This window comes from Setaria italica, chromosome V, assembly GCF_000263155.2.
Source record: "Setaria italica strain Yugu1 chromosome V, Setaria_italica_v2.0, whole genome shotgun sequence".
Classification (NCBI taxonomy): Eukaryota; Viridiplantae; Streptophyta; class Magnoliopsida; order Poales; family Poaceae; genus Setaria; species Setaria italica.
Window position 1 is genome coordinate 24,874,214 of NC_028454.1, and position 22,895 is coordinate 24,897,108.

At 47.2% G+C, this 22,895-nt stretch overlaps 3 protein-coding genes across 3 annotated transcripts; 2 read left to right on the forward strand and 1 right to left on the reverse strand.

Annotated features, from left to right (window-relative positions):
- Positions 1–468: 468 nt before the first annotated feature.
- On the reverse strand, positions 469–1,839 carry LOC101765980 (pentatricopeptide repeat-containing protein At4g38150). The gene has a single exon (XM_004968855.4). It carries the CDS (start codon positions 1,722–1,724, stop codon positions 744–746), a length of 981 nt encoding a protein of 326 aa, XP_004968912.1. The 5' UTR covers positions 1,725–1,839; the 3' UTR covers positions 469–743.
- A 2,264-nt stretch (positions 1,840–4,103) lies between these two features.
- On the forward strand, positions 4,104–5,834 carry LOC111255676 (pentatricopeptide repeat-containing protein At5g40400). Its single transcript, XM_022826676.1, has 2 exons — positions 4,104–4,604; positions 4,686–5,834. The coding sequence occupies exons 1-2, from the start codon at positions 4,104–4,106 to the stop codon at positions 5,832–5,834; spliced, it is 1,650 nt and encodes a 549-aa protein (XP_022682411.1).
- A 470-nt stretch (positions 5,835–6,304) lies between these two features.
- Positions 6,305–20,362, forward strand: LOC101786227 (alpha-1,3-mannosyl-glycoprotein 2-beta-N-acetylglucosaminyltransferase). The gene is given in 16 exon segments (XM_022826677.1): positions 6,305–6,495; positions 6,572–6,635; positions 7,248–7,274; positions 7,277–7,310; positions 7,383–7,451; positions 7,532–7,601; positions 7,696–7,742; positions 7,826–7,855; positions 7,858–7,890; positions 7,974–8,068; positions 8,266–8,328; positions 19,799–19,836; positions 19,917–20,008; positions 20,011–20,090; positions 20,253–20,262; positions 20,265–20,362. Coding segments are annotated over 16 exon segments (918 nt in total). The 5' UTR covers positions 6,305–6,427.
- The last annotated feature ends 2,533 nt before the right edge of the window (positions 20,363–22,895 follow it).

Below are 22,895 nucleotides of genomic sequence, written 5' to 3' on the forward strand. Positions count from 1 at the left end.
TTTCCTTTTTTGTGTGTCTGATATATATGTATGTGCTGCTAAAATGCTGACCAATTTGTATGAGTATGGCCTCACAATGCCTCACCTTACCACTTCACTTTAAGTGCCTAAGCTTTACCCTTATCACCTTAAAACACCAGTAGCAACTATGCTTTTAAGTTGAAAATGAAACATGTTTTGCTGGTGAGGCAAACAAGCTAGCTCAAGCTATTTAACCAGCCGATTCAAGCTCTTTAGTCTTAAAAAACCTGATTCAGAACCCTTCTATCCCCAACTAGTTCTTCCAAGTTTCAAGTTTGTTCATCATGCATGAAAGCTACCAGTCATCAAATTGTGTTTATGATGTCACTATCTTCATGTCTCGAATGAGCAACAGGATTACCCTCAAACTATCAAGTCACTGTCTCGAAGTAGCAACAAGATGACAAAGAAGCTGTATCTGAGCACTTAATTTGCCAATAGTCAAAATACAGTGAAAATAGCAACTCATTGCCTTCAACTAGAAACAACATAACAAAGCAATTGCTCATATGCGGTAAGTATGTCTTTATGGGGGCAGTTGAATAAATGGTGGTAAATTGCATGTAAAAAAACTGCATACAGATCTCCACAATGGTCGATTCCATATAAAACAGCATAGTAGCCATTTTGTTTAACCACGGAAGCAAGCTAACTCTTGAGAACTCATCACTGCAAGGCTAACAAAATGATGAAAATGTGCACATACTACTTTCTGGCAGATATCAGAAAGGTCGACCTGATTTCCTCTTCCCAAAGATCACCTCCCACACCACTGGTGAGAACGGGCCTTTCTTGTCTAGGTGCTCCCTGATGGACTTCTCATCAATAGCAAAATTCCTATCCTGGAAGCTCCTCACAAGCTTCTCACCCTCATCCACCCCCTTCTTCTTGCACACCGCATCAACCAAGCCCACAAACGTCTCAGCATTCGGGGCAAGCCCAGCCTCGAACATCTCCACACAGAACCCAATCGCATCATCCAGCCTGCCCCCCTTGTACAGACCTTGTATCAGGAGCCAGTAGCTGAATGCATTCGGGATGACTCCATTCCCCTGCATCTTCCTGAAGATCCTCACGGCGTCGTCGAGATTGGCCACCTTGCAGAAGGCCTCAACGACAGCGGTGTAGATGACGACCTCCGGGATGGCGCCCTTTTCCCGCATTAAGCCGAACAGCTTCATGGCGTCCTGCACCAACCCGTTCTTGCACAGCCCGTCGAGCATCGAGACGGCGTTGGGGATAAGCCCGGTCTCCTTCATCTTCCGGAAGATCTCGTCCACGTCCACCGGCTGCGCCGGCGCCGGCTCATCCTCAGGCTGCTTCCGCTCGGCCCCGGCTCCCGTAGCGGCGGCGCCAGAGGGGCCATCGCCCAGCTTCAGCTTCTCCAGCAGCGTCTCGCCGACGGCCTTCTGCGCGCTCCGCTCGGGTCGCTCCTGCTGCGGCTGCGGCTGCCTACCAGCGGAAGCAGAGGCGTCGGGGCCTCCCCTGCCACGCCTCGGCGGGGGGGGGAGGGGGTTGTTCTCGGGGTCGGCGCCGAAGTTGAGGGTGCGGAGGAACGCTTCATCCTCCTCGTCCTTCTGCGCCTCGCGGATCACCCGGCGGCGGCGGTCGCCCGTGGAGTAGAGGCGCGGGAGCCCCCCCACGCCGCCCAGGAGAAGGAGGCGGCGGAGGGCGCCCGATCTCGCCGGAATCTGCAGGCTCATCTCTCACTTCCTCTGACTCCCTCTCTCTCGCTCGTGGCGGCGGCGCCCACCCGATAGCAGAGAGAAAAGCAGGAGAACGGGCGTGCAGCCCGCAGCCCGACAGCCCAGCACGAAGCCCAGTTTTTTTTGCCCGTCTCAAGCCCAGTCCGGCCCGTAACTCTTCGGGCTCGGGCTGGCCCAACCTGATGGCTCGTGCCGGGCGTGGGCTGGTTTCTCGGCCCGACGCGCAGCACGGCCTGGCATGATTTTAGCATCGGGTCCGAAATGACCCGTTAACCTCCTCTCTACCGGCCCAACAACAGCAAAAATGCTATCTGCGTTTAACTCCCACCCATTAGGCCATCACCCCATCCTCTCCTATCTACTGCCCTGCCCACGTCAACCTCCAGACTCCAATCCTCCACACATCTCTCGCATCTTCCCTATCGGCGGCGCAGGGGCCAGTGAGCGGCAGCGCGAGGAGATGGAGGCGTGGGGGGCTGGAGAGCGGCGTCGTTAGGGGATGGCGGTGTTGGGGGCTGGGGAGCAGCGACGCGGGAGGACGGCAGCGGCGGTGGTGTGAGGCGACCGCGGCGGTAGCGCGGGGTCCAGGGAGCGGCGGCGGCGGCGCGGGAGGACAATAGCGACGGCGGCGGCGCGAGGGGGCAGCAGCGCCGGGGGGCAGGGAACAACGGCGCGGGGGGACGGCAGCGACGGCGCTGGAGGCCGGTGGCGGCACGGGTGGACGGCATCGATGGCGCGGGTGGACGGCAACGATGGCACGGTAGGGCCCCTGGCGGCGGCGCGAGGGGATCGTAGCGGCGGCGGCCCGCCGTGCCTCGCGTGGCCCGAAGCCGCCCGGGCTCTTCGGGTCAGCCCGGCACGAAAAAGACCTTACGGGCCCGTGCTTGGCCACTGGTGAGGCCCATGCTGGCGCACGGCACGGCACGACGGAGTCGTTGTGACGGGCCAGGCCCGGCACGAAAATTAACGGGCCCTGCCTAGCCCGTGCCGGATCGAGCCGGGCGGCCCGAATATACATCTATAGAACGGGGAATAATTAACTATAGCCATCCTTACAAAGGATGTGAATGGCAACCCATTTGTCGTCCTGCCCCGCTCTAGTGACTCAGATGGTCCCATTTATCAGTGAGAGGGTGAATTCGTTTAAATGTCGCGGAGAATGGGGTTTGTACTCTAAAGATTTCACTATTTGGGTGTCAATTCAAGAATTTGACACCCAATTCACGTGCCTCCCAAAATTTGACACCGGATACGCGAATTATTTCAGTTCACGTGTTTCCCTCATTTATTTCATTTTATTTCTTTTCTTCTTCTTTTCCTGTACCGTTTTGCCCCTGCACGTTATCCTTTCGCCAGAACCGATCGAGAGGCTCCGTCGCCGTCCCGCCGCCCGTGCCGAGGCTCCCCGCTGCCCATGGCTCGCCGGCACAGGTGAGTCCGAGCCTCGCCCGCGTCTCCCCATGATCACGACGTTCGATTGAAGAACGGAAGCGACGAACTCAGTCGCGCCACCCGCAACGCCGTTTCGCGTCGCCGGCAGCAGAGGAGATACTTACCTGGAGCCCGCCACTCGGCAGCGCCGCGGGGCAAAGGCACTTGTCGGGACGCCCGCCATCCCATCCACTAGCGCCGGCGCACGGTCTTCCCCTGCTCGTTGAGGTGTCGCGCTTGGGCCGGACTGCGCCACAAGCCTGTACACCCGCGTGAGGGCCAATATGCGATGCTTGCAGTGCAGCTGCTTGCTGTGTTGCTTTGCAGCTTGCTAATTGAGTGTGCATGGAAGGAGCAGAGAGAGACATTAATGGGACTTGAGCTTGGATTTTGGTGCTGACTCAACTTGGATCTTGGTCCTACCTCGGTGGAGAAAGGAGCAGCAGAGGGACTTTGGATTTTCAGACCAACACGCAAGCACCGCTAGGCTGCACTGCTGCTGAGGGCTCGCAGCCTTCATGAGAAGCGAGGGGGCGGACGAAGCCATCCATGACGCGCGCCCACGGCGGTGCAACTGGCCTGTGCAGGCACCGGCACAATGGAGGAGCAGGAGCGTGTGAGGATAAGAGCAGGGGCAAAATTGACTTCTCACATGTGATAGAAATCGAAAAGAAAAAAGAAAAGGAGGGAAATAGAGAAAAGGGAAGAAAACACCTGAACCGAAAGAATTCGCATGTCAAGTGTCAAATTTTGGAAGGCACGCGAATTGGGTGTTAAATTCTGAAATACGTGAGAACTGAGAATTGAGATGAAATCTCTCTTTATGCTCCGTGGCTGACTAGTTGGTCCCACATGTCATTGTGACAGTGCGGAGGGTTCGGTTTCTAGTGGCTCTGCCCTTGACGCTTGATGCCACGACGACGCTCCGCACACGCGCCCGAAGCCATGTCTAAGGCCGTGGCGCGCATTCCGTCGAGCACCTTGACATCGCTCCTCCCGCGCGCCCTCAACCCCCACGTCGCCGTCGTAGACCTCGTCGCCACGCACCTCGCCGCAGCCGCGGACGACGCTGACGAGGCCAAGCCCGTCGACCTCACCCGCCTGCTCCCATACCTCGGCCACGACGAGCTCACCGCCGTCGTGCTCCGCGCTGGCCACTCCCACCCGCTCCACACCCTCCGCTTCCTCCTCGCGCTCCCGCCCCCCCTCCAGCCCTCGCCTCCGCACCTCGCTTTCCTCGCGCGCTCGCTCGCCTCCTCCCGCCTCTTCTCCCACGCGCTCGACGCGCTCTCCCACCTCGTCCGCCTCCACCCGGGCCACGACGCGCTGCCCACGCTCCTCCTCGCGTCCCCCACCGCGCCTCACCCTTCCCTCCCAGGCCTCCTCGTCAAGGCCCTCCTCCGCCATGCCCGCCTCCGGGACGCGTTCCGCGCCGCCCTCCGCGCGGCCGCCGCGGGCGCGCCCCCCGACGCCGCCGCCTTCAATGCACTCCTCGCCGCGCTCTCCCGCGCGGGGCGGTTCGATGAGCTCTGGGCCGCGCGCGCGACCATGCGCCGCGCTGGGGTGCGGCCCGACGCGCGCACATTCAACATCCTTGTCGCCGCGCTCTGCCGCGCGGAGGACGCCGAGCGCGCGCAGGGGTTCCTCGAGGAGCTGGAGGAGCAAGGGTTCGAGCCGGACGTGGTGACGTACAACACCCTCCTCTCGGGCTACTGCCGCAGGGGGAGGCTGCAGGAGGCGCTGCGCCTGTTTGATGTAATGCCGCACAGGCGCGTGCCGCCAGATTTGGTCTCACACACAATTCTGATAGACGGGCTGTGCAAGGCCTGGAGGCTGAACGATGCTCGCCGGATGTTTGACAGGATGGTGCAGAGTGGTTTGTGCCCTGATGCTGTTGCTTATAGTGTTCTGATCGCAGGGTACTGTAATGAGGGGCGACTAAGGGAGACGAGGTCGCTGCTGATGGAGATGGTTGGGAGTGGGCTCTCAGCGGTAGCATTCGCTATCAGGGTTGTGATTGAGCATCATGTAAAATTTGGGAAGCTGCTGACCTGCTTGAACATGGTAGCTCCACTGAGGAAATATGGCGTTGTCATCCCATCGCAGAGTTATAGCTGTTTGATTGGTGCATTGTGCGACGATATGCGCCCTAATGCTGCGAGGGGTTTGCTGCAGTGGATGATAGAGGATGGGCACAGTCCTAGATTGCAGATGTACAATATGATTGTGGACTGCTTCTGCCGATGTGACAATCCAAAGGAGGCTTTGGATGTCAAGGTTGAGATGATCTCCAGAGAAGTGAAACCAGACTACGACACTTACTGGGCACTCATAACCTGCCTTTGCAGATTGGGAAGGAGCTTGGATGGTCAGTCAGTGATGGTGGAGATGATTGAGTCGGGTTCCCAACTGAACGAGGCCATTTGTGCTGCCTTGGTTTGTGGCTTCTGCAAGGAAGGTGACCTTGATAGAGCAGCACTAATTGTAAAGTCGTTCGTGCTCGATTTTCATATCCACTGTAATGAGAGCTATAATGCATTGATGAGGGCTTACTGCGAGACTAGGAGCACGGCAGAGTTACTAGCACTGCAGGACCGGATGCTAGAGTTGGGTTTTGTTCCAAACAGTGAGACTTGTCGATCTATTATCTATGGGCTTTCAAAAAGCTCTGGCTAAGTTGCTGGCATCTGTTATGAAAGGCACCAGCTTGATACTTCTTATTGAGTGGTCTACATGATTGCTCAATATGCGTGCGTGATGTATCCATTTCCAACAGTGATGGTGTTACAAGGTCATACTGGAGGCAACATTTCGTTCTGGTCTGACATAGGATGCTGAGGCCAAATCTGCTGGTCAGAGCTGAGTGGTTCCTGCATTATCAAATTCTGTTAGCAAATGCTGTAGAGGACGAAACATGCGAAAGGGCACTAGTTTGATGAGGAAGTTAATTGTAAGTTTGGCAAGCTAAGTACTGTATATATACAAAAAAGAATACAATTTAAAACAAACATAAACATACAATTTTTAAGGTTTTTTCTTTCAACTATTCTATTGAAGAAAAATCTCTAGATAATGCTATAGAGGGTGGAGTTCCATTTAAATCATTAAATAATGTCCAAAAGGGGAAAAATATCATCGGTACTTATACCTAGTGTTATTGTCTCATCTATAGTACCAATACACAGATTTAAGTTGCATTCTTCATTGCGACTTTTAACCCTGTTTAGCTCAACATAGCTTGGTGCATAGAGCCCCTTTCTAAATGAGTGATGGATAATACTCGTTCCAGGCATCAGACATCAGTATCAGTTGCTTCAAAGTTTCCATTTTTTATCTCAGGTACTGACAATAGCAATTTCTGTTGTTGGATCCATATTGTGTGGGATTCCCATTTTTTCATTGGTATTCTTGTGACAGGATGGAACAAATGAAGCTTTGAAAAAAGATTTGGATTATAAACAAATAACACATATGCAAGTGCAGAAATAAATATTCTGTTGGTCTTTTACAGCTCTTTGATGCTTATTTACCTGATACTACAGAATGCAATCCATTGCATTCTTGTAATATCTGAAGCATAACTTGTTAGACATTGTCAGAGAGAGATGATGTTCATAGTAGGAGTAATCGGATCGTTTACACATTCAGCACTAGAGTCCTTTTCCTATTCCACTTATGCACTCTATATATTGCCCCTTGGGCTGTTCAAATACAGTTATGTGAAGCATAACAGTTCACTTGTGTAATTTTACATAGCTCTGATGGAGGAAACTCTTGCATTATTTTGGTAGCATTAGGGTTCAATATTTGTGTGGACCTCAAATGTGATGATGACAATGATTCTTGAACAAAATAGAGAATAGAGACCAAAAGACCTCTGATGCCTGTGTTTCACTGAGCTAAATGAGAGTGAAACTAAATTACCTTGTTGGAAACAAATGAGAATTGACAGAATATAAAATTCACTGGATGGTAGCATGTTTTTCCCCCTTCATTTATTCAACTGATTTCTAAGCAAAGCAGTAATTGATTCATTTAGCTAAAACTTTCTGTGGTTCTTTTGCTTTTTTATATGTTGCAGCATGTGAGAACCTTGAACCTGTGAGAACTGAAAGGGGCCAGGAGAATTGACAGCATGCAACAAGATTGCTAGTACGTGCTTTTTAACTGGTGTACGGTATACTTAAGGGTTTTATGTGGTTCCTAACATTTGCACTTTTTCAGAACATTATAAGTGGGCCTTGGATGAGCTATTCATTAAACATAATCTTGCTCGAGTAATCATTCAGAATGTCCGACATCTATGATTATCCTTTGGCCATTTATTAGTATATATTTTTGTGTTCCAACACGTTTTCATAATTTGTTAATAAATGACATAGAGATTGGCCTGGATTTTTTTTATTACTTTGAGGCTGCAGCTAAATTACTTGATAATGGCTAGTACATTACATTATTATGCTTTCTACTTGAAAACAGAGGAATTCAATATGTAATTTTCTCAATCACCTTCCTTGTATTCTAATCATCATGGAAGGATGATTATGGCTGTTTCTGGCCAAAAGCTGTTTGTTAACGATCCACGTTAGTACTATGATAGTCCAACTTTCAAATTCCTTTCTCTATATAGAGGGAATACTACTCACTTTGCTATGTACATTTTGTAGAAGCACTTTACCACTCGGATTTCTTTCCTGGGCGTGGATTGAACTGTCATCAAAGTGGCCTAAAGCAAATGTTGCCTAGACATCATTTATTACTACGTATGCTATTTCCCCACCTTTTATCATCTAATTCTTCCTTGACAAGATTTTACTTATTGGGATGATTGGGTGCGGCTAAAGGAGGTACATGGAAATATATAATTCATACGCCTGGAAATCTGTAGAACATATAATTTTGGCAAACATGTACATTGGCTATTCTTCCTCAATTTTTTTAATTAAAATACTGGCAGTTGCAATAGGAATAGGAATAGCAATCACCAATACCAAATTTCTTCATGCGGCCAAGTACCACATTTAGAAACCAACGGATATCAGTTTGTTGTTGGATCCATTAAATTGTGGCCTCTCATTTACACTTTGGCATTATGCTTTCTTTGCAGGGATCAAGCTTGAGACAATTCTTCGAGCAATATTTGGAGCCCATTAAGCTAAATGATGTTCATGTATGCAAAATTTTCCATATTATTCATTTGTACATCAACTCCGCCTATGTTGTCTCACCCTAGTAAAGGATGAGGGTTGTGATAGGCTTGGTGAGCTAACATTAAACCTAATGGAGATGAAACCTAAGAGAAATCTGTTGGGGGTGTAACCTTGTTAGCAACATGTCGTATCGGAACTTGGGTATGATGTTAAATGGGCAAGGGCCGGTTCATCTCCTCATCTCCCTCTTGGTGACGCGTCGTGTCACGATCTAGGCATGGTGTCAAGTGAGCAAGGATCGAGTTGTCATTTCCTTAGTGGCGCGCTACATCGGCGTCCGGGTGTAATGAAAAATGAGCAAGGGTTTTCGCATCTCTCTCGACGGGTGCGAAGGGTGTTGGTATATTTAACGAATGTGAATAAATCCGCAAGCACACGGATACCGTTGTAGCTTTCACCTCAGAGTATTCTAAGGGTATCGAATCCAAGGGAACGTGTGTGTACTAATTACTAGTTTAGTCGGTCCAAGGATACACTAAGATAGGTGGTGAGGGTAGAGAGGATTCCTAAAGGTAGCTCTATAGATGAGTTAAAGGTCGATCTCTCGGGTCAAATACTCGCTTCGGGCACCGGCTTACCGGCTTACCCTGAATGAGTCTGGCGCCTTCGACCAACGGCTCTACGCTATATCCGAACGTGGAGGATTACAAAGGACCAATAGGGTTGTCACCACCTACGGCCTACCTCTAGCAGCCCGTGGGATATAAGGCAAACGAAGGACAACCCTTAGCCCATACACCACGTCTACGCTACTAATTACTACCGCAATCTAACTACGTTTGGTATCCCATAGCAAACTATAGCACTCTGTAAGCGACGAATCCGCGAGTAAGAAAACTGATCTCACTCAAATATAAGTACTACTAGTGTATACTATATCAAGCTCTAAAGGCATACATGAGAGCTTACAATCCTATACTATGATAGCAAAGGTATATGACTAGCATACGAGCATATAAGCCAAGCATATAAACATAGCAAGGATATAAGACTACTCATGCATAAAAGAACCAAGTATAACACTATAAGAAGAAATCACGAATACAAACTTACTTTACTCGAAGGAAGCCAGCATCCGTAGAGGTACAAGCTAAGAGGAGAGTGCCGACACCTCGGCACTCCTCCCGAACACCCCTCACTCTCTCCCTACTCTAAGCACTAGCTAGGCAGCGCTTCGCCTTTGCAATGGAGCACTAATTCTACTCTTGAGTGGTATGTGTGAGAGGGGGTCCTATTTATAGTGTGGAGGTGCCTTCGGAGAGTGGAGATGCTCCTAACATCCTAAGGGACTATTCTCCTCCAACTCCTCTCCTTGTGTCACCTAACAGGATCTGAGGCTCCGAAATGGTAACTCTTGGTGAAACGGTCACAACCGCCTTCAGGAAGTCACCAGGAGTCGCCACATGGAAACTGACACAAGTGGAGTCAAAGGTGGTTCGGCCAAACCACAAATATTCACCAACCCTTGTGAAAATGGTTAGTAATAAACCCCTACCACTAGGTTGGTGTTCATCTTTCCGGTATTTATGTAGGAGTTGACGGCCTAGAATTGGTACTTAAGAGCCGCCAACAAAGGGCAAGGAAGCTAGTTGAACCAACTAGGATTCGTGTAGGTAGTTGGAATGTAGGGTCTCTTATAGCTAAGTTAAGAGAGTTAGTTGACGTATCAACTAGGAGGCGTGTAAACATCTTATGCGTTCAAGAGACTAAATGGAAGGGACAAAAGGTGAAGGAGATGGACATTACTGGTTTCAAGCTGTGGTACATAGGGACTGCTGCAAATAGAAATGGAGTGGGAGTTTTGATTGACAAGAGCCTCAAGGATGGAGTGGTGGACGTGAGAAGGTAAGGGGATAGAATTATCTTAGTTAGGCTTGTTGTTGGTGATATGATCCTAAACGCAATTAGTGCGTATGCCCCCAAGTAGGCCATGATGAGAGTGCTAAGAGGCAATTCTGGGAAGATTTAGATAGCCTGATTAGAACTATACCTTCAAACGAGAAGCGTTTCATAGGAGGAGATCTTAGGGCGTGCTTGGTACTTGGGCCAGCCTCACCTCAACTCGCTAGCGCTCGCCTTGCTTGCCCAGGCGAGCAGAAATCCCTCTCCCCTCAAAAGCAAGCAAACAGCTTGCTGTCACAGACTCGAAGAAAAGCTTGCCTAGAAACCAAATACTAGTTTTCTTGCCTAGCTAAGCAAAGCAAGTTCCGACAAGGGATCCAAGCACCCCCTTAATGGGCATGTAGGTACAACATGTACAGGTTTTGAGGCGGTTCATGGAGGTTTTGGGTATGGTAGTAGGAATTAGGAGGGTGAGGAAGTCTTGGACTTTGCAATAGCTTTTGACTTGATGATAGCGAACACTTTCTTTAGGAAGAGATAGTCCCATTTAGTGACTTTTAGTAGTGGCTAACACTATAACTAGATTGACTTTATCCTCATAAGAAGAGAGGATAAACGGGCATGCTTGGATTGCAATGTGATACTAGGGGAATGTGTTGTTTCTCAACATAAGCTTGTGGTGGTGGCTTTCATTTTCAAATGCGCGCACGTAGGGATAAACAAGCCAAGATTGTAAGAAGAAAGTGGTGGAAACTGAAAGAAGAGACGTTAGAGGTCTCCAAGGAAAGGGTAATCAAAGAGGGCCCTTGGAAGGAAGGAGAGGACACAAACAACATGTGGAAGACACTTGTTCATCACTCTAGTATTTGTGAATCCTAGCCCTCCAAATTTATTAGGAGTGGCCATCATTGTCCAGTTTGCCATATGATACTTCTTTTTCATTTGAGGTCCATGCCAAAAGAAGTTTGCTCTTGCTGAATCAATCTTGTGATGTATCTCTTCTTGTAGAAAGTATACACCTATTGTATAATTAGGTATGGAGCTCAATCTTGATTCTATCAGGATCATCTTACCTCTTGAAGATAATCCCACACTCTGCCATGTTGGTAATTTCTTCTCTACTTTCTGATGTACATAAGCCAAAGCAGATACAGTCATATGTTTGTTATTAACCATTATTCCAAGGAATTTCATAGGAAGACATCCTATTTGGCAGTTGAGCAACTCAGCTACCTTTGTTCCTCATCAGATCCACCAATAACCAGAACCTCACTCTTTTGATAATTGATTCACAGTCCAGACATGTTTTCAAAAAAACATAATAGGAACTTAATACCGATAATAGATTGATCATCCATCTCCAAGAAAATTATTGTATCATCTGCATACTGTAAGTGAGTTAAGCCACCCTATACCAAATGTGGAACAAGCCCCTTAATTTCCCCCGCCTCTCTTGCATTGTCTATCATTGTTGCCAGTGCATCACTGACCAAATTAAAGTGTAGTGATGATATTGGATCTCCCTGCCTTAAGCCTTTGAATGTATTGAAATAGTTACCAGGGGATCCTATGTTTATCCCCACTTTACCCTCTTCCACTATTTGTTTCATCCATTCTATCCATTTAGTAGGAAAATTCTTCTTCCTTAACACATCCATCATAAAACTCCAGTGAATCTTGTCATATGCCTTTTCAAAGTCCAATTTCAAGATTACCCCTTTTAGTTTCTTTACTCTTAACTCAGTCAACACTTCATGTAAGATTACCCCACCCTCTTAAATATATCTCCCTGGTATGAAAGCAGTTTGGGTCTTGCTGATTAATTTCTCTGCAAACGGTGTTAGCCTTAAAGTTTGTACTTTTGTAAACCATTTGTAATCCATATTGAGGAGATAGATCAGTCTATACTGTTTGATGTTGTTTGCTTTCTTCAATTTTGGAATCAGGGATATCATGCCGTAATTTAGCCTATTGAGATTTAGCCCCCCTCTATGTAACTCTTGAAACATTTCAAAGATGATTTCCTTGATATCTTGCCAATACTCTCTATAAAACCCCACTAGCATTCCGTCAGATCTAGGTGACGAATTTGCATCCATGTCTTTCAGAGCATCTTCCAGTTCTTTCATAGTGAAAGGTTTGATTAGTTCCTATGCTTCCACATCTGTAACTCTACCACTTTGGGCCCACATATTTGCATTTAGGTTTATTGATCCTTTCTCTTCTAAACCAAAGAGCTCTTTGTAGTAACTTTCAACATGGTTTCTAATTTCAGCTGCATCTCTAATCTCTCTGCCTCCCCCTCTTCAAGTGAGAAAATAGAGCATTTCTTTTTCCTTCCATTGGCAACTCCATGGAAGTACCCATTGTTAGCATCTCCTTTCAAAATCCATTTCACACCACTCCTTCTTTGCCATTGTAGTTCTTCAAATCTATATATTTGCTCTAGTTACTCCTCTAAGCCGTACCTTGTCTGCCACCGATTAACATCCAATCCTCCACAATTATCATCCCTATCTAGATCTTGAAGCTTTGTTAACAACATTTTCTTATCTCTATTTAACTTACTATTAAAATCTACTCCCCAACCTTTACAAAACCTTCTTGTGGCCGCTTTTATCTCTTTCCAATGGTCCTGAATACCTTCTTCCCCTCTCTCTAGCCATCTCTCTTTAAAACTGGATTTAAACACTTCTTGAGTGAACCAAGCCATATCAAATCTGAAAGTATGCTGCTGTTTTAGTCTGGCATCATCTGTATTCATAATTATTGGAGAATGGTCCGATCCCACTCTAGTAAGAGATTCACAAGATGCTCTCCTGTGATGGTGATCCCATTCTGGGCTTACAAACAATCTATCTAAAATACTCATAACAGGATTTATTTGTTTGTTAGTCCAAGTAAACTTATATCCCTTCCTCAGCATTTCTTTAATTCCATTATCTGTCACAAAACCATTGAAAGCATCCATCCACCCCTAGTCCACATTATCTGATGATTTCTCCCAGACATACCTTATCATGTTGAAGTCTCCACCTATTATAAAAGGACTGGTTATAGAAGCTATTTTCTGATTTAATTCCTATAGAAAATCATATTTTCTCTCTATTTTAACTGGGCCATAAACATTTACAATTTCCTACTTGAACTTATCCCTTCTATTCTCAATCTTAATAATGGAGAAAAACTCTCCTTTATCCTCCTCTATTATATTGACATCATCTTCCTTCACTCCTATTAGCGTTCCACTGTGGCGGAACCACCTCGGGTTAACTTAACTAAGGCACGGTTAAGTCGCCTGACATGCGATCCTCATGCCTTAACCAAGTTAACTCAATGTGCCGTCGGATTTCGTCCGATTTAACCACTTGACAGTACCGAGTTAGCATAACCCACACGAAGGTGAGTGGTTCCAGAGAATACAACAGGTCCATCATTAGATTAACAAGTTGTTGCACACTTGGTTAAAAATCAGAGTTTTACAAGTTCGGAAGAAAACAACAGAAGATATAAACAAGCGGAAGCTACTCGTCGGGGTCGGACGTCCCTGGTGAGGCCAGCCAGGACATCAATGATCCCATTCCCCACCGTTCAAGGAAGGATCCCACTCGACCGTCCAACCCGGAGGGAGCTGGGGCGGCCAAGTGCCAGCAGCAAGCTCAGAGGCTGCAACTTCACCTGAAAAGAGAAACCACAACAAGGCTGAGCTTCTAAGTTCAACAAGACTTAACCGATCGGTGGTAAAACTACTCCACCACGTCTAGACATGCAAGGTTCTTTGGGTGAGGGGTTTTGTTTGCCAAAAGCGACTATGTTGGGTCCTTATTTTTCAAGTTTTAGCTCAGATTCTAGTTCATTAACCAGTCTATGTTGGCAACTTATTCTAAGCAAGCATAGATCCAACTTTATGTATATAAGCTCAACATCAAGACCGTGTCATCATCAGATTCCTTTATTACTCAGTGTGACATTATGATCAAGCAGTCTCAAACTGTGAGAGGCAGACGAATCGATTTGAGTTCTTTAACCATGCATGGTGAACCTAACCTCACGACATCCGCGCACCACCGAGGGTCGCTTTCTATGTCAGCCTTCCCCATCAATTCCCTAACCCGTGTCGGGCCCACTTCCATTGGTGCAAGGTTCCACAGACCCAGCCTCTGTCGTTCTGTGACCACACTTGCCACCATGTGCGGCCGCAGGGGAACTTCGTTCCAAGGACAGTGGGGCGACCGCTCACGTCTAGGTTCAATCAGGTACTAGGCTTCCCCATCCCATACTGAGTATGAGGTTAGTACTTTCAAACACTTGATCACGAACACCACCACTGTCGGGCCTTAACAGATTCCATAGACGGACGGGGTGATCAGCCGACCACCAAAAAAGTTAACCAAAACCCTGCCTCGTCCGTCGTCCTTATAGTTGTAACAGAAGGAGAACAACCAACTCCTATAACTCGCGAGTGACAGGAAATTACTTGACTTTTACCGAGTCCTATTAAGCAATGCAACTACTCGGACTCGTCAGACTAGTGTTCAGATCAAGGGAACTAAGTCATGCATCTATGGTTTCAAACAACTCCTGTACTTAAATGCACATACAAATGAAGGAAGGCATGTGTAAGTTTAGGAAGTTGGGTTCATGCTCCGAGGCTAGCCTTGAAGCGGAGGGGAGGGAAACTGGTCTTCAGCTGGGGCGGCTTCGGCTTCTGGAAGTGGCAGCTCAGCTACAGCTCCGTCTTCGGGCGCCAGGTGTAGCTCTTAGACGCCGTCAGCGAGGTGTAACTCTACACGAATGCAATGCAGGAGTTAGTGTTTAGACGGTTATTTCAACAACACTTGCAGTTTAAGCTCGAACACTTGTAGCAAAGCTACAGAAAAAGTGGGGGAAGTTTACTTTAGTTGGTGGAGAGCAAGATAAAAGGGGTCGGATGGGGATAAACTTGTTATCTGACCCTTAAACTTTAAGGGATAACTGTGTTCGGGGTCCTCAGACTTAACGCAGAGAAGTCCCGATCTTTTACACAGATACCCTCGGGTCAAGGAAACAGATACAGCTGAGCCCTCGGGCGAGGCGGATAAGGGTCGGCGGAACAGACAGGGTCGGGCGAGACGGAAAAAGGGGTCGGGCGAAACAGACAGGGTCGGGTGAGATGGAAAAAGGGTCAGCAGTTTACCTTTAGGCCTACTGGTGAAGCTTTGGGGTCGGGAAGAACAAACTTGGGCGGAAGGACTTAAGCACTAAGGCTTGGGCGGTGGCGATGTCCGGCAGTGCTCCAGCGGCGACGAAGCTTCTTATGGGCAACAAGGAAGCTCTAGCACAGCATGGAGCAGAAGATGGCTGGGTGGATTGGGAAAGGCGAGTGTTGAGCGGAGAGGAGAGTTCTTCAAGAACTTAGGTGGCAGCGCTTGAGCACGAAACAGTGGAAGATGCGGCAAGGCAACTATGGCAAAGGGAACTCCGGTAGGGCTTTGGTACTCCTTTTTATAGCTGTGTGGAAGAGAGAGAGTTGAAGTAGCACGAAGACCGGAAGAAAAGGATGGAGTGCGCTGCCATGGTGGCGATTGAGCGACGATGGGCGGCGGAACAGGACTTCGGAGATATCGTCTTCGGCCATTGGGCACTGGAGACAAGGCGGCGCAAGCGCGGTTTTGCCGGGGTTGAGATTTGGCAGAGGCGGGCGTCGTCGAGCGGCGGATCTGATTGGTGTGACAGGGAGAACGGCGCTACAAGCGAGGTTGCAACAGACGAAGTGACAGGGCGAACGGCGGCTGCGCGAGTGAGCGCGAAATAGCGGCTTGCCGGGGCACAGTTCTGGCAAGACGGAAAAGGAGCTGTCACGGCTGGAGTCGGGGTTGGCGATGGAGGAATCGTCGCGTAGCGAGTTCGTGGGCGGCGCGACTGTGGAGAGGCGGAAAAGCCGGAAGGCATCGGGGCTTGCAGCCGGGTATCCGGCGAGACGATGATGGGCGCGCGTTGCGAGGCGGTCTGACGCAGCAACGGCAAAACTCTGCCACGGCGGCGACGGGGCACCATGGCGCGGCCGACGAGGGCGCGAGTGAGACGAGGCGATGCAGAAAGGGTTGCAGAGGGGCTTCCGCTGCGATTGGGGAGGAGGGCGTAGGAATCCATCCTGTCGCGGCCGGCGGCTGGGCGAAGCGGCGGGCGTCGGAGAGATCAAGCCACACGGCGGAGAAGCTCTGAAGCGGGCGCATGCTGCTCTGGCGCGTCTGCCTCGGGAGATCCGGGGAAGAGATTTGCGGGTCCACCAGTCAGTCTCGGTTTCTCCTCTGTTTAAGAGGAAAGGAACACTGCCTTAGGGATTCAAAAGGAACCGACGGGGTTGGTTGGGTTCTTCAGGGGTCGGGATCGGGAACTGGAGGTTGAGCGCTTAAGCTCAGGGGAGCTGAGTCAGTGGGATTAGGGACTCAGATTAGGATTAACTCGGCTAATTTAACCAAGGTCGTTACATCCACCTGAGTGACCGCGCGCCGCAGTTCAATTCTAGTGAAACTTTCCTCCCTCATTTAGAGTAGCTGGTTCCCCTACTGTGAAATCAACTTTAATTGTTTTCTGTAAGTAGATTATGTCCACTCTATTTTGTTGCCGGATCTCTCTAAGTTGCTTCCTCCTCCTCCTGGCTCCTAAGCCTCTTATATTCCAGAAAAGTGTTTTCATTTCTTGGCCCTGGAGTTGTGACCCATAGTCGCTTTACCACTCTTAACACTTGCTCCTTGTCATGTTCTTGGCGGTTTCTTCGGAGGGCGGGGTAGTTCCCCTTCCTCTTTAGAGCATACTTCTATCTCACTATCGCTAACAGAAGGAACAACTTCAATCGAATTGTTTTGGTTTGCACACTCTATAATCTCTTTGTATTTTTGAGCATCCACCCTCTTTTTTGCTGCCAAAAGTGTTGCCTTAGCCATTTCATTTGCTTGTAAGGTATTAATGGTGGAGGCAACTTTCTCAGATGTGTCTCGTAACTCTATATTGCTTAGCTCAGCCAGTTTCGCCAATTTTGCAGGATCAACTGAATTGAAAAGAGCAAAAGATGAAGTATTATCCGAAATCTCATTATTCTTTTTCTTGATGGCCTCCACCTTGTCTTGTATCTTGTCTTTGGTGTTCTGATTCCTATTGCTCCTACATAGCACTATCCCCGGAGTCTTCTTGGTCTTGAAAGGAGTAAAACCCTCTTCCTTGTTGCTCCCATATGTGTCTTTGATCATTTCCCACTCTACATCATCAACATTGTCACCAATCTTTGTATCATTAGCATCCCCCATGGGTTCTATGCTTTGCATCTCCACACTGTCATTCTGTGGTTTGTTAAAATTCATAACATCAGATAGCTTTCTAGCCCTCTCTTCAACTTTGTTTTCTAAGTTGGCCATCTCCATTTTCTCTACATACAGGGGATCCTCATCATAGTCTATTAGCTCTTCTTCCCCTACTTCCTCTTCCACACCATCCATTTCATTTTCTTCAATTGTGTTTGCAGTATAGATGTTCTGTTGTGTTGATAACATTGCCTCCGTTGTATTCAGTTGCATCTCTCTATCATTTTCTTCATTGTCAAGATGGACATCTCTCTCTTGTGGCTCAACTTCATTGACCTCTTCTGCATTTCCTCCTTTGCAGGTATTCCTTTCTGTTGTTTGTGAGAACTCCCCTTCCACCTTTACTTGTGCTACCAGTCTGTGTTTTCTTTGTAGCTTCCTTAAACTTGGACACGTATGGATCCTGATTATTATAAGAATGTCCCTCTATTTCTCCATCTTCATCATCCTCATCTCTCTCCCTCTGCCTATCAAATTTTGATGTTGCAGCCTCCTTTGGTACCTCCTTTTTCTTAGATTCAACCTCCTAGCTAAGTGCATTAAAGATGAAATGGAGAACATCTTGGTAAAGGATGATGAAATCAAACATAGATGGTAAGAGTATTTTGATAAATTGTTCAATGGTGAGAATGAGAACACAACCTTTCAGTTGGATGACTCTTTTGATGACACCAACATGCACATTGTGTGGAAGATCTACGAATATGAGGTCAGAGAGGTGTTGAAAAGGATGAAAAGTGGTAAGGCGATGGGCTCGGATGGTATCCCAATTAAGGTGTAGAGATGCCTTGGGGATATAGCCATAGTATGGCTAACCAAGTTGTTCAACCATATTTTTCGGTCGAACAAGATGCTGGAAGAGTGGAGAAGTATATTGGTACCAATATACAAGAATAAGGGAGATATTCAAAGTTGTACTAATTACCGAGGACTTAACTTGAGTCATCGAGTATCGTTTGAGAAGGATAACGTAGGTCTCTATGAACCAATTTGGTTTCATTCCTAAAAGGTCAACCATGGAAGTTATTTTCTTAAAAAGACAAGTTATGGAGCGGTACAGGGAGAAGAAAAAGGATCTATACATGGTTTTCATTGATTTGGAGAAAGCGTATGACAAAATACCAAGGAATGTTATGTGGTGGGCTTTGGACAAGTATAAAGCCCCAACGAAGTACGTTGGACTTATTAAGGACGTACAACAATGTTGTAACTAGAGTTTGAACAAGTGATGGCGACACAGGTGACTTTCTGATTAAAATAGGACTGCATCAAGGGTTAGCTTTGAGCCCTTATCTATTTGCCTTGGTGATGAATGAGGTCACAAGGGATATACAAGGGGATATCCCTTGGTGTATGCTGTTCATGGATGATGTAGTGCTAGTTGATGAAAGTCGAGCAGGAGTAAATAGGAAACTGAAGTTGTGGCAGGAGACCCTAGAGTCAAAAGGTTTTAGACTCAGCAGAACTAAAACTGAATATATGAGATGTGACTTTAGCACTACTACACATGAGGAGGGAGATGTCAGTTTGGAAGGCAAGTAGTGTCCAAGAAGGATACATTTCAATATTTGGGATCAATGCTACAAGCATCAGGGGATGTTGATGAGGATATTAGCCATAGAATCAAAGCGGGGTGGATGAAGTGGCGCCAAGCATCAGGAATTTTATATGACATGAGGGTACCATTGAAGCTAAAAGGCAAGTTTTATAGGACGGCGATTAGACCTGCAATATTGTACGGTGCATAATCTTGGCCTACAAAAAGACAACATGTCCAGCAGATAAGTTTGCGAAAATGTGTATGTTACGTTAGATTTGTGGTCATACAAGAAGGGCTCGAGTCCGGAACGAGGATATACGTGATAGGTTAGGGTAGCACTAATTGAAGAAAAACTTATCCAACACCGCCTGAGATGGTTTGGACATGTCCAACGGAGGCTTCCGAAGGCACCGGTGCATAGTGAAACCCTAAGGCGTGACAGTAATGTGAAAAGAGGCAGATGAAGACCAAAATTGACATGGGAAGAGGCAATAAAAGGAAATTTGAAGGGAGGAATATACCCAAAGATTTAGCTCTGGATAGGAGTGCTTGAAAACAACTATTCATGTGCCTTAACCCTGATTTGTAGCTCTTGTTGGGTATCCCAACTTGCCTGGAAATGAAAGGCTACATTGTTGTTTTATTCATTTGTACATCCTGTTAGGTACTTATCGTTGAAATTTACTTGTCCCATATATGTGGCCACAGATTGACTAGAATTCTGAGGATCTCCTGACTTACCTTACCTTGGAGAGGTAAGAACTAATTTTTATTTCGGAGGCTAGCATTCACATAAGAATGTGCCTAATCAGTTTTTTTTATACTTTATGGATAAGTTTTTAACCAAATTTAGGAAGGTGGTGGGCAGTTTCACACCTCTCCATGGATCAGATGTTGTGTTGAAAGGCCACAGCATGGCTGCGATGCAAGGATCTAATACAACGACCAGGAAGACTTTGGGCGGATTGCTCATCAATTTGGAACATTCGAAGAATGGAATGTCAATTCTTAACCCAAATCTAGATAGTTTTCTCAATTATGTGAAGAAACAGTTTTTCATATGTTGTATAGGCAGTTCTTTGCTCTGTTAGCAATTGCCTATTTGGATTTGTAAAGTGGTAGAGTGTATCTTAGTTTTTTTTTTCTTGGAAAAAAATTCCAGGATGGCATCCCAAATCAGCTTACAAAGGAGTAGAGGTCTTCCGGTACAACCGTAGTTCAAGGCAAATATTTCCCATCATCTCTGATTCGCTTTGTCATTTTGTGGTGTAGTGGTGTTGAGATGGTAAATTTCATCATGGAGCAAGTGATCCTTCTTTTTATCAAAGCTTGAATGCAAATTTTCAGCGGATGCGTGATTTCTGCCAGCATGGTGCAACCAGGATGCATGCCGAAGAACATTTATTGGAATATTAGCAGGATTCGTACATCAGTATAATGTTGTTTTCCTGAATCCTGCAGTGTATTTAGGGTTTATACGATGCTGTGGTATACAAACATAAGAAAATGTAGCAGCATCTTACTAGCTGACCTGACATACTCGATCTTTAGGGTAAAAGAAAGGTGATTTTTTATGACTAAAAAAATTTCATGTGATGCTCCTAGCTCCTTTGCTCTTGGTGTGAAGGAGTCCAGTGCCCGTGCATCTTGGAATCAAGGACGGATACCATATATTCCAACAAATCTTTTAGCATCGTGCACTTTGGAGTATAGCACCCAATCCATTCAGTTGAGTTAGGGTGTGTTCGGAATCAAGGACTGAGTATAACACCCAATTCATTCAGTTGAGTTAGGGAGTGTTTAGTTGCATGCACCACATGATGAATATATGGATGATCCTGAATTTTGTGGTTCATCACTCCTATTAGGAGAATAGTATATTAAGTGGGACGCATCCTAGATGAGTTGGTATAATTGACCCAACCAAAGATCACTATTATTTTGAACCATTTCATACACGAACCAAATAATACAAGTAACAAAAACACTCTTGTTGTGCCGTTTTGTTCCTCGTCCTAAATTGTAGATTGTTTTGGCATTTCTATATTCATAATTTTTATCATTTATTTAAATATGTATTATATTTGGATACATAGTAAAGTTATGAACCTAGAAATACCAAAACAACCTGGAGGAAGTACTTGTTTTTACTTTTTGTTGCAAATTGAGTCATGAGTGGTATCCAACGGTGGATTATCCAGCTAATAAAGAACATCCAATTAATTTCTATATACAAACGACGTAATAACAGTGGATGGTTTGTGTGGAAGACTTCAGGATACGATGCTGTTATTTGGATTACTTAGGGCCTATTTGGATTGAGAGTGTTAAAGTTTAACACCCTAGTTTTAACACTTTTTAACACTTTGAGATCCAAACAGATGTGTTAAAACTTAGGTGTTAAACTTTAACACCCCCAAAAACTTTAACACCTCAAGGGGGTGTTAAACTTGTTAAAATGTGGTCCTCATCCGGCTATTCCCTGGGTACCCTCCGTCTCTCTCCTCCCGCATCGCCCCCCGCCGCCAGTTCTCGTGCTGCACCTCCGTCTCTCCTCTCGCATCGCCCCCCACCCCGCCGCCAGCCGCCACCTCCCGCTCCGCCCTCACCCCATCCGCCGCCTGCAGATCCTCCCCGCCAGCCGTCGCCCGCAGATCTTCCCCGCGAGCCGCCGCCTTCCGCTTCGCAAGCCCCCCCATCCACCGCCCGCAAATCTTCCCCGTCATCCGCCGCCTTCCCCTTCGCCCTACAGCCATCTCCGGCCGTTGCTGCATTCCCCTTCCTCCCCTCTGGCTCCAATCCCCATCCACAACTCCTCCTCTCTGGTTGTGGATCCACTCCTCCCCACGCCGATCCAGATCCCATGGATCCACACCTTCCGCAGTCAAGCAGCTTTGCTCCACCGGCTTCCATAGAGGGCCACGACGACGATGGCCTTCAAGACTTGTTCTCTCAGGCCGATTGTTCTAGGGTTCCTCACCAAGGTCTCCAAGCTCTGGATCTAAACTCTCAGGCCGAAGACTTCCCCGACTTCCCCGACATGGACTCATACGCGGAGATGCTTCGCGAACCAACATTCCTTGGCCGCGGAAGCCGTACACTAGGCTTGCGCGCGTCGCGCCGCGGAGGAAGGGTTGGAGGAGGCGGCGGAAGAGTCCCTGTCGGCGGCAGCAAGAGTGGCAACGCAAGCAGAGGAGCTGGCGGCGGCAGCAAGAACACCGGTGCAAGAGGAGCTAGCGACGGCAGCAAGAACACCGGCGCAAGCAGAGGCCGTGCAACAAGGTCCCTGTTCGTCGGTGAGCGCCTTGACGGTGCTACCGCCGGCGATGGACGAGCTCGCATGAGAGGTGCCGTTGCTCGTGGTAAAGGCCTTGCAGAAGAGATATCTCATTTTGGTGGAGATGAGTGGTATGATGTTGATGAAGACAACTCCAATGCACAAAATGTGGAATGCATATTCCCAGGCTCGAAGGTAATTTCTGGAACTCATCTTCTTCACTGTGAATGAATGGTGCAATGCTTCATATGCTTGGATACAATGTGAATTGAATTGTGTGTGAATTGAACTATCCTGAGCTATTGTATATTCCTTCTTGCTTATGATGGTATTTACATTTCATTTACATCAGGGGACCCATTTTTCACTGATACCCACTGCTGATCCATGTGTGGTCCTTTCTTGAACTAGATTACTATGCTTATGTGCAATGTGAATTGAATTACTATATCTATTGAATTTGTGTGTGATTGGATTGCATGTTTGTGCTATGAACTAGATTACAACTGACAAGGCACAATGGTCTGA

What these genes read in the sequence shown, in the direction of transcription:
- LOC101765980 (XM_004968855.4), bottom strand. Translation starts at nt 1,724, where the DNA reads ATGAGCCTGCAGATTCCGGCGAGATCGGGCGCCCTCCGCCGCCTCCTT.
- LOC111255676 (XM_022826676.1), top strand. Translation starts at nt 4,104, where the DNA reads ATGTCTAAGGCCGTGGCGCGCATTCCGTCGAGCACCTTGACATCGCTC. An exon ending in TCCGCGCCGCCCTCCGCGCG is followed by an intron (nt 4,605 to 4,685) that starts GCCGCCGCGGGC and finishes CGGTTCGATGAG; the next exon opens with CTCTGGGCCGCGCGCGCGAC.